The 12,315-nt window shown below is 39.4% G+C and overlaps 1 protein-coding gene across 1 annotated transcript in view; it reads left to right on the forward strand.

Moving 5' to 3' along the window:
- The window catches only part of ncam1b (neural cell adhesion molecule 1b), a 47,259-nt gene that overhangs the window by 11,333 nt on the left and 23,611 nt on the right, over positions 1 to 12,315 (forward strand). Inside the window, exons 3-9 of the mRNA XM_034548988.1 lie at positions 410 to 619; positions 1,914 to 2,057; positions 4,354 to 4,491; positions 4,859 to 4,976; positions 7,394 to 7,554; positions 9,310 to 9,452; positions 10,791 to 10,814. Of these exons, the coding sequence (XP_034404879.1) occupies positions 410 to 619; positions 1,914 to 2,057; positions 4,354 to 4,491; positions 4,859 to 4,976; positions 7,394 to 7,554; positions 9,310 to 9,452; positions 10,791 to 10,814 (938 nt within the window). The remainder of the gene's footprint in view (positions 1 to 409; positions 620 to 1,913; positions 2,058 to 4,353; positions 4,492 to 4,858; positions 4,977 to 7,393; positions 7,555 to 9,309; positions 9,453 to 10,790; positions 10,815 to 12,315) is intronic.

The raw sequence follows: 12,315 nt of genomic DNA on the forward strand, positions 1-12,315 counted from the left end.
CACGTACTTTACATTACCAACCTCAAGCCATCTGTTAAAAACATGTAGTGACATCCTGATGATTTAGGGGTCAAGGATGCAGACATCTATCCATATGGCTGGAATGTCCTGGTCATCAATTGAATCAATGATTGACCTTTGTTACACAGCACCCCCTTGTCAAGTGTTGCCTGTTCAATGCAAAACAATGGCATACAATGTTTGAGTTTATTATTGGATATTTTTTGTTTGTAAAGAGTTTAAAGGCTTCAGTCCATGCAGGCTCATGAACAACCTACAGTGCAACATTCAGCATGAACAACCCACATTAAAATATTCAGTCTGTGGCCACCGGGGATCTTTTCTTGTGTCGAATGTGCACGTTTTAGATAACTCTTTTCTAACTAGCTGCTCTTCACTGTGCTCTCAGTTGTCGGCGTTGCCAGACACATAGACTGGTTTGGACCAAGTGGGGACAGGATAGAACCGAACAGACAAGACGTAACAGTAACCCGCAACGATGAGTCATCCTCCACCCTCACACTGTACAAAGCCGGGACAGAAAATGCAGGGACATACAAGTGTGTCGCTTCCATTGGAGACCAGCAAGCGGAGTCAACTGTCAAAGTGAAAATCTTCCGTAAGTTTTTTTCCTCAACTCACACACTCTCCAAATTATTAAGTAGTATGAACAGAGAAGTATAATTCTCATAGTATTTTATTGACTGCTCAAGGGCAACACATTACTCTTTTTCTTTTCAAGTGAGGATGGATTTTTTCATCAGTTCAATAAACGGTCGGAAGACCATTAGAGGGCTGCTTAATGATCCTGTCTGTTGTGCAGTTCTTGTGAGTAATGGCTTTTATTTTCCATGAATGCCAAGCATCAGCAAATGTCCATCAGAGATGAAATCCTTTCCCAAACAGAACTTTTCCTTTTATTTCATTTCCTATTTAGGTTATTATCAGAAGTGGTCACCCATGTAGCTACTGCATATGAAAATCAATACACAGCAAAATAAGATTGCATTTTTCTGTTTGTAATTTGCATTTGTCTTGGCTCAGTAGACGTTAACAGAATACATTACCCTGTTTTACCTTGAATTCTTTATCAAAACTTTATCAAAGTAAAAATTCTCCCACAACTCGTGCAGTATAATCTGAGTTTCATATATTCAGTTGTATGCTCACTACTTCCCAAACACTAGCAACAGGCAGGGGTGAGACTGTGTTTTAAATAGTAATGTTTTTACTTGATAAATGAGACTTGCATTATATGGCTTTTGTGTTTTAAGAAGGGCATTTGAACTGTTTTTAGATTTGAAGCTCTTCCTGGAACTGTCTTGTAGTCCACTCATACAAACTCATACATTCACATTAAGTGAACTACCGCTGTTGTAGGAGCAGTAACACACGCGCCAACCTCTTCCACTTACAGCAAAGGGAAGTATGAGGATAAGTTTGTAGATGTAATGTGATGACACAGCCTGCAGTCAAAGAACACAACAGCTGCTGCAATTTCACCACTTTTACCCCCTGCAGGTAATGAGTGTTACAGCTCCAGTTTTATTTTTGTATAGGCACTTTTTTACATTGTATGTGTGTGTGTAACTTAAAATGGGGAGTCATGGGGGGTTTGTTGTGTGTGATAATGATCTAGCAAAACAATGCCTGAAAGAAAGTCCTCTTAAGTGAAGTTGGTTGGAAAATGGGTCAGAATTTAATATTTTGTGTGGAAAACAAATGGTGATTGGCGAAATTGCCAAGCACACCTCCAGGGATGAAGAAAAAGAAAAAAAAGCAGGGAAAATGTGTGAATTTCACGTGTCAGTTTATTATCTGTAATATTGAATAAGAATGCATTTCTCCCCAGCAGTATTGATGAGACTAAATGATCGATGAGTAAAAGTATTTATGATTTTATGTTATTCCAGAAAAAATCACCTTCACAAACGCACCCTCACCCCAAGAGTTTACAGAAGGAGACAGTGCCAACCTTGTGTGTGACGTCATCAGTTCGCCTCCACCCAGTGTGTTCTGGAAGTATAAAGGAGCCAAAATACAAATGGAAAAAGATGGTAAGAGCTCTCTAATCAGCTTGAGGATCATATTTTTATTAAGCTCCTGTTATCTGTTTTAACTCAACACATTCTTAATATTGTTGTTAGTGTTTTGTTCAATATTGTTTGACGTTTAGTTTTTCGTGGTCTAGTAGTTTGCACAATGGTTTGCATAAAATCCTGTTGTACATACATACAGTACATATATACATACTTACTGTTACGTCCCCTTCTCGGTCTAGGGGATACGGGGGGGGGGGGGGGGGAGACGAACATATGGCAGTCAAAGAATAAGTGAAAAGAAGTCAAAAGTAGGAGTAACAGCTTCAAATAACATTTATTATGACGCGGTTTAACAAACAACCCAAAACTTCTACTAAGTGGGAGAGATTGGGACAGTTGTGGTTGTGCCAAACAAAAGAAATCAAGATTACAAAACTAGGCCTGGCTAACAACCTCTAGGAAAGAAACAAACAAAATGGCTATCTAACAAAGGTCCATCAAAACAATACAGAGGCAGCACCAACCAATAGTCTCATGCCTTAGGCACAAAGTACCTACGTGAGTGCACAAATGTACAGGGTACCCCAAACTTACCTACTGTCCTCAACCTCCCACCACAAACAGCTTTTATAACGGGGCCCACTCAGCTGATTGGCTAGCTGGCCTTCTGGAACCCAGGTGCAGCCGGATTGACCTGTACAGCTGGCAACTGATGGCACCTGAAAGGAAAACATGGAGGGAGAGGAAAACACACAACACTGACACGTAACATACATATATATATATATATATATATATATATATATATATATATATATATATATACACATACATACATAAATACATACATGCATACATACAACACATGCATACATACTACATACATACGACACATGCATACATACTACATACATGTATACATGCATACATACATGCATACATACATACTACATACATACTGCACACATACTACATAGATGCATACGTGCATACATACTACATACATGCATACATGCATGCATACATACTACATACATGTATACATGCATACATACTACATACATGCATACATACTACATACTACATACATGCATACATACTGCACACATACTACATAGATGCATACATACATGCATACATACTACATACATGCATACATGCATGCATACATACTACATACATGCGTACATACATGCATACATACATACATGCATACATACTACATACATGCATACATACTGCACACATACTACATAGATGCATACGTGCATACATACATGCATACATACATGCATACATGCATGCATACAGACATGCATACATACATGCATACATACTACATACATGCATACATACTACATACATGCATACATACTACATACATGTATACATGCATACATACTGCATACATACTACATAGATACATACGTGCATACATACATGCATACATGCATACATACATACTACATACATGCATAAATACATACATGCATACATACTACATACATGCATGCCTACATGTATAAGCATAACCATATCAACAATGTGATATGGCCAGATTTATCACAGACTAACATCATTGATTAAGTTCAGATTTGAGGATAAACTCTTATGACAACAAACATGAAGCATATTTTACAACAATAATCTGACCTAAAACTGAAAATGTGACTAATTTATTATAACTGTAATGGACATAGACTACTACAAACTAAAAAACGACAACAACATACAACTACAGGCACAAGCATGGTGGATATGTAGATTTATCAGAGACTTGAAGGTGTTCATGCCCTGCTTTTATTACCGGTCTCCTCCAGGGTTTATCCTGTGCTTTGAAAGAAAAAAATTATTTGGTTTTGAATTTGAAAACAGACCAGATTCTCTGTTATTAACTTCTGACACTGAGCAATATCATAATGTGTTTGGCATTGTTGGTATTGCTCACTGGAAAATAATAACAAAAGCTCATGGGTTGTGATAGTATTTTGAATTACATGATTAAATTAGTTTGGTTCATATTTCATATCCAAGTGAGAGAGCTCTTGTCTCATGTATTTCTCCCTTTCTGGAGCTTGTGAAAGGAGTGTTGGGCATGCTCAAAGATACGACATTGTGATAATAATGCATAGATATTGGTTATTAAATCAGACCTCTGTGTTAAATTCATATATTGATACATCAAAATGAGTCTTTTGTTCATTACATCACAATGTAATGTAGCACAACAGCAGCTGTTTATCGTCAAATACTGACTTTAAACAGTCCAAATATAAAACACGGCTGACATTTATTTTCTGCTTTCTTTCAGTTCGCTTCAAAGTACTGAGCAACAATCACCTTCAAATCCGTGGCATAAAGAAGACAGATGAGGGCTCGTATACCTGCGAGGGTCGCCTCATGGCCCGCGGCGAGATTGATCTGCGGGTCATCAAGGTCGTTGTGAACGGTGAGCACACCTCGCACTATTTCCTTTTCCTTTTTGTTCCTGTGTGCATGTTTTTGTGTGGCAGGTGTCCCATGACGCTTAAATATGCTGTATATCCTGAGAGGCGACTCGGCTCAGCATCAATGTGGAACCAGTTGCCCAGAGCAACCGTGTATCAAAGATGTTCCATGCTAATGAAGTCTGTTTCCTGCAACTTCTGAGCCAAGCAAATGAGTGTGCCTAAAATAAGTGCTCTGAATTTGTCAAAGCTTCTGTCTCTGTTTTCTCTCCGTCGCTGCTATTTATCTGTGCGACTATCTGCCTATGTATCTGTCTGTCTTCCAATTTATTTTTTCTTTTATAATTGATCTATCTCCGTGTGTCTCAGTGCTCCCGACCATCAGGGTATGGCAGTCAGAGGTGAATTCCACAGCAGATGTCGGGCAGCCGGCCATGTTAACTTGTGCTGTTGATGGCTTTCCTGAACCCATGGTGACCTGGACAAGGTACAACTCTGCTAGCAACTGGAGAGACAAATGCTTTGCAGCGCCACTTGTCAGATGCCGGCTCATTATAAATGCAATATAAATTAACTTTACTTACTTACATTGCCCTAATCATTTGAACATGTATATTTGTAGAACTGACATATACATACAAATCTAAAAACAAAAGATTAACTTTTTATTCGTTGTTTAATGTTCTTAATTTGTGTAAACTCGCATACACAAACAACGTATTCACTAGTAGAGATTGGCATTCATTTTCAATCTTGGACGCCTGTTAAAGTTTAAACTATCCATAAATTGTATGTTAGCACCTTATTGAATAGCATTAGCATATCTATGCTACGTTAGCTACTGAATGTGTACAACATGTCTACACATGCCGCTTTAACCTACCCAACTCTACAGGAACAGTGTTCTTTAAGTTCAGTGTCTTCTGTCTGGATCACCAGGGGATGTGGTTCACTTTCACACTGATCTGTAGGCTTTAGCTTCTATCTTTATCTTTTAACCTGCTGAAGCAGTTTGATGTCCTCGATCTATCCTACAAACTCACATTGTAGACCCAGGGGGTCAGGTTTTGGACGCAGAGGCTGAGACAGGAGTAAAGTCACTGATGTTTATTGGAAATGTCTAATAACGGAAGCAGGCAGGCAGAACTCTGGAGCTGGAGTCGGGGCAATAATCCAGCTGCTGGTCCTGGGCAAGAAGACAGGCACGGTTAGGACATGGAATCCACAGGACGTTTTCGGAATCTCAATAGCTACGTCTTAGCGGCAGCTAGAACTAACTTGAACTGAGTCTATAGTCCGGCGCAGACTGAGAGCAGGAGTGGAGCTTTTGAAGGCAGCTGGTCAATCAAGCCCCAACTCCAGCACACCAGGTTCACATCAGCAATTAGCCACCTACACACACAGAGAGAGAGAGAGAGAGAAAGAGAGAGCCTAGTAGGCTGGTGAGGAGGAGGGCATTACACCCTCTGTCTGCTTCTTTTTGAATTGTGTTAATTATACATGATTATATAAATACGACATCATGATGTAATGTTTAGTACAGAATACAGAACCATAAAACATATCTTGCACTAATCAAATTCAAACAGTCAGTGAAATATCCATACAGTAACACGCATATTAGGGCTATACTGTACTTGCTGGTTTATTTATCGCTATGGGATACTGTAAAAGTTCAGAAGAATCTCGAGCTGCCTGGTGCTTGGAAGAAGAAGTTCCGAAGCCAGAGATATATAATCAAACGTATTTAATCATAACAAACAAGGATCATCAAGTACATACATGGACCGGACACGCTCAGTCTTCTGGCTAAGCGCTTCTCCTCGAGCGCTCCTGACGTAGCCAGCAGTTTCTGTCTGGCGTCACCACGTAAGAGACCAAAATCGCGTCTCACAATTAGTTTTATTCGCAGTCCATTCGCTGAGCTAAGCTCCATTGGTTAGTGGAGATATTCATGCAAATACCTTTCAGAGACACAGCATGCTACGCTGACCAGCGAACAAGACCTGAGGTTCACACCTGAGAAGTCGCCAGCTGCTTCATACTTCCGCTTCCCGGGCACTTCAGAATAAAAGCTTCTTCTGCCCAGAAACAGCTGTTTTTAACGATCTCTCCAGAGAAACCAGAACCAATACATTTCATTCATACTTGAGTCATCCTATTATTAGGACAACCATAAAACATCTTACAATTCACATTACCGTTAATAATACAGTGATCATACACATGTTTTAATACACGTTCTTCAGAATATTCCTCATAATATCCCTCATTAATTATCTTATCTTTCTTTATGCATTAATTTAAAACATAGACTCTCATTTACATATGCAAGTGTATATAACATCCACTACAGCTCAACAGATACTTAATCACAAGTTATCAAAAGTGCATGTAAACAGTGAAACCTAAAGGCCGGAGTGTTATCAATAGCCACATTATTATTCTGTGTGTCTGAATACAGCCATTGATAGTTTTTTGCTTTGTTCATCTTGTTTCCTAGACAGCAGTTAGCTGTGCAGGCTGCTTCGATTGGGGCGCACAGCCCTGGCTTTTAGTGCTGTGTCGCCCTTGAACACATTTTCTATAGATGTGCAACTAGACAGCAGCTGCCATTTGCTGAGAGCTGTATTGAAACCCTAAAAAAGTGACTGCAGACAGTTACATGATTTATTTTATATGGCTGCCATTATTAACATTCACCCTATTTTCTGCTCTGACACTTTTTTTTTATCACTGCACTTCTACCTCATCCTTTTCTTTTTTTTCATTCAAGGATCCAGAAACTATTGATTTATTTTCTCAACGCATTATTTGAAAACCAGTTGTATTATATATTTTTTAACATTAGCTTCAAAGCGAGTATATAGATGTATTTAATGTTGAAACACATATTTTCCACAGGAACGAAGTGGTTCTCGAGGCAGGAGAGAAGTACAGCTTTAATGATGATGGCTCAGAAATGACATTAATGGATGTTACCAAGCTGGATGAAGGAGAATACACCTGCATTGCCAAGAACAAGGCTGGGGAAAGTGACAAGGAACTCAGTCTGAGAGTGTTTGGTAAGGCAGAATGTTTTATATACTGTACATACATCCATGAACTAAAGTGATAATATAAAATGTTCCAAGTGTGTGGGAATGAGGTATAAGACTATGTAGGTGGGGGAAGAACAATAGTATGGTTATGTGTCTGTTTTCTAAGGGATACAAGATGAGGTGTTTTTTCAGTGTGGGTTGTGGTTGTTTCATGTAAGGATGAAGCTTAAGGATCCAGAGAACTGGCCAAGTGGGAAGAGCTCTGCTTTTCTTCTCATGTGCCCAGTCTGTGACTGTGGCTCAGTGGTGAGCAGGGTCGTCCTCCAATCAGAGGATCGGCGGTTCGATCCCCGATTCCGCTAGCCCGTGTCGATGTATCCTTGGGCAAGATTACTTAACCCCAAACGCTATAGCTGTGCCTACGGTGTATGAATTTAAGTTATTGCTGATGGACAGGTGGAACCTTAGCCCCTCCCATCAGTGTGTGAATGGGTGAATGATGTAATGTAGTGTTAAAGCGCTTTGAGTGGTCGGAAGATTAGAAAAGTGCTTTACAAGGACAGGTCCATTTATTCTGTCATGGAGCATCATTTCAATCACAACCACAATCGGTTGTGCATGTAGTCACATGAATTCACCATGAGATCACAGAGGTTGTCTTTAGAGCTGAACAGGTATCCAAACAATTTTCTTGCACTTACAATGCTCTGCTCTCCTTACATAAATGTGGAAAAGATGCAATCATGGGCTTCCTTGTTGAGCTTCTGAATATGAACACTTTTTCAATGTGTTCTTTTCCCTGATCCTAATTGGAGTTCTTGAATATTTAGTACCTGTCAACACCAAGTCTGATCATATGTTTATATTACTATTAAATATATGATATATTTATTTATCCACTGAATTATAATAATATGTGTTGAAGTTTGTGTGTTAAGATTTGACTGAGTCTGAGGAGTGCGATTTCTTTCTCATGCAGTATATTTGTCTCCCGTCTGTTGACTTTTTCTTTTAGCTTCGTCTTGCTGAACATTACAAATCATATCCTGTAATTTTCCGATTATATTTTCCCCTGTAATGTGAATCCCGTCCGAATAGGGCTTTTAATGTTATTTAGTTTTTAATACAGTTTTACAAAAAATACAAATTGTTGCTTGTTCAAATATGTTTTTATTTAGAAATGACAAAATGACAACACTGCTGTTTCTTTCTTTATGTCATAATTATTGGTTGAGTTAATAAGCATTTTATTTCAAGGTTTCAGAAATTGCAAATGATACAGTATTTAGTAGTATGAATAGACTTGCATTTTGAATTTACAAATGTATTGCTCAATTCTTGCATTCATCATTCAGAGTGGACTGAAAAATAAAATGTGTGAAAGCACAGAGTAATGCTCAACCCCACCCCACGCTTTAGTTTGCTTCGCTCAGCCAATGTCATGTTGTGGCACCTTGCTGCGCTCTCAGGTTAGCTCAGGTAACAGTTACGCAACAGTTCTCTCAAAAGTAAACAAAAAGGAAAATCTACTCCTTTGAGAGATGCTAAATATATTATTATTACATGAACAACTGTGCCTCTTCTGGGACTGGAAAAGCTTAAACATAGTGGTGCTGCCATATAAATCCCCCATCACCAGTGTCAAGCTACTGATCCGCCTCCTTTTGAACACATCACACATCCAGTTGCATTCTTACTTATTGCATCTGTGCTGCTGAACCACCTGGCTTGTCTTGTTGTGCTCGTGCCTTTGTAACAACTTTGTGTTTGTGTTTACAGTCAAACCTAAGATCACATACATCGTAAACCAGAGCACTTCAGAGATGGTGGAGCAGGTAACTCTGACTTGTGAGGCATTAGGAGATCCAACTCCCACCATCAGCTGGAGTTCCGGTGAGCACGTCTTCAATGAAGGAGAGCAGGTGAGATAATAACGGCAGTGTGGATCAACGTGGAAGCTAAACATCTCAATCTTGGGTACTCAGTTCTGCTCCTTGAGGGCTGATGTCCTGCAAGCAATTTCCCACCACAACTGGTGCAAAGTAGACTAATAAATCTGTGTCCCAGCTGCATACTATACATACATTCTAACCTAAGTTTTTAAGTAACTAATACACACTGGGGAAATTAGACTCTGAAACCACTTAGTAGAGTTTAATAAAAGAGAACGAAAATGATGTGATGATAGGGGTGTATTGTCTCTGGAGATGGCACGGGAAGTAAATTATATAGAAATAAACGTTTATTTTACTGAATTACTGATACTTCCATATCCGTAGCCTTCTTGTTATGGCGATATCTCAGGAACATCTCGATGGAATTTCTGCTGATTTGGCACAAACGTCCCCTTTGGCAGACAACCGTGAGGCGGTAATTCAAGTTATTTATAAGTTGCCGTTTAACTGATATCAATTAATCTCATGCACCAGTTCCTGCACGTACAAAATGGAATGAACTTTCTTCCAGTATATTTTATAACGGATTAGCATGTGATGTGGAATTGAGACACTCTGCATAGTAACCATCAGGGAGGAACACAAACCTGCAGGACTCCGGTGTCTCAACGAGGTATATTGATCATGCACAGGTGGGGGACTTCTGCCGTTTCCTCAACAAGATTACGTACTGCTGATTATTTCCCCTAAATGATCAGCTGCTTCTCGATGGCCCAGAGGATCTCCTGTAATTAGCTCAGCGATGCTCAGCCAGTAATGTGGAGTGCACTATTGAGTTTTCCCAAATGTCAAGACAATCTCCATAAGAAACCCAATTATAACATTCCCCCAAATAATTATGCAATTTGAGGCAATGATTAAACTGTATCTGCTTCCCATTGTACAGTATTTTCTGGAATGAACACTTAAACGATCAAGTGTTTTTTTTTAGCATTTTCAATCCCCATTATCATCATTCTGCTCATTCTACTGGAGATTGAAAAGTTTAATTTTGTATGTTCTATTGACTATCAATATCTATTAATATACTGCTGCCATTTCTTTAAATTGTTTTTTTTACCAATCATCATGATATTATGTTCTCTCGGGTTATGTATTCTGCAATATTCTATGTGCAAACCATCAAAAACAATGAATACCTGGTATTCTCGCACATCTATTGCCCACATGGCCTGCTTCTTCAAGGCCTTGGGTTCTTGCTACAGTTGAGAGGTAATGAGGGGCGAAATGCTTCAGAGATATATTGTAGTTCATAGAGGAATTCTGGAGCCAGTCCATTACATGCACTACATTTTCTTCCTACAGGCACATCTAAACAGGATCTATCAGGTATGAAATCCACGTGGCACAGAAATGTACTGGAGTAGTTTTGCAAAGTATGCCTCCCAGTGAAATCAAATAATCTCTTTTTATTGAAAATCTCCCAGCTGTTTCTTGAAAACCCCAAGGAATGATCTCATCAGAGTTCATGAAATTGATTTGACTGCTGCATGCTTCCCAAATGTAGCCTGTAAACTTGTCACACTGATCTTGTGATGGAAAGTGAGTGTAGCTTATCTCACGAGATCAGATGGCAATTTGGTTAATAATGTAATAAAAGAGAGACGCCATTTCTGTGTCGCTGTTGCCTGATCATTTCAAACGTTACATCACAGCATGAGGTTGCCTGGATTCAAGCCCAGCTCAGTCCGTCTATCATTTTCATCGTACTGTAGTTTGTCTAACATTTATGTCAGTATCACTTGCATATCGAGGGCTCCACCAATAATCTTTTTGAGTATCAAAACACACCAAAATGAAAATGGAAGTGTTTGAAACATACCCATGGTAAAAGTGGTCAGTGGAGAAGTGGATTCTTGCAGCAGGAAGGTTGAATGGGCATTTCCCCAAGTTTGAAAACTGGTTGCTACTGAAATCCATTGTAATTGTCATGATACCAACTGTCAAGCCTACAGGGCTGAGTGTTTGATATTCAAAAATAGGTTTTGAGTGAAGCATCACTTTGAGTGCAAAACACGCTACCACCATATGACGCACGTCACGACAGGCCTCTTCTTTTCTTCTTGTGAACCTACACACTCTCAGTGAATAGGCACACATGAATGCAGCGGCCAGTAACAGTTAACGCCTCTGTTCTATTATCAAGTATAGATGTCCCATGAGAAGCAGCATTTCTTTTGTTTGCAGTACACCTGCCAGCTGCTGAAACTCAACTTCCTTGTCTGACGGATAGTCTTCTTTTGTGGTCTTGAAGCTGTCATAAGTGGGCTTGAGTAACGCTCAGAGCTTTGCATCCCACCATTGTTTCCTAAAAGACATCGGCTGGCAAGCTGTACTGTGGGTTTGAAGATGGACTCTGTGGATGCTTAGAAAATAAATAACACAAAGGGTCTCTTTGACATTAACAAAGAAACAGGCAGCTACAATACACGTTGACATGCAGCACTGTGGCACAGCTGCGTTGTGGTGGTCGTGTGTTTTGCACTTTAGTCTGCAGTTTGTTTCGTGATCTGTGGCATCTCTTTACAGCTGTCGTCAAACAAATGATTAGCAGCCTTACTGAATGACCGTAGAGTTTAGAAAGAGCAGATGCAGATTTCTTACATTTTCCCTAGAAGTTGTGATTATCAACCAGGGAAATGATTTCCATAGTGGGTCTCTAATGAATGCATGAGGAAACGGCTGCTAATTGTTTATTGGTCTTGTTCTGTTTGTTCATCTAATGTCCTTCTGTCATGCTATCTGTAATCATCATAACAGCTGTATTTCATCTGGGATGGTGTGACTATTGAAACAACATTCGTTTGGGGTGGACATGCTGAACTGAAAT

This window comes from Cyclopterus lumpus, chromosome 13 (genome assembly GCF_009769545.1).
Source record: "Cyclopterus lumpus isolate fCycLum1 chromosome 13, fCycLum1.pri, whole genome shotgun sequence".
NCBI lineage: Eukaryota > Metazoa > Chordata > Actinopteri > Perciformes > Cyclopteridae > Cyclopterus > Cyclopterus lumpus.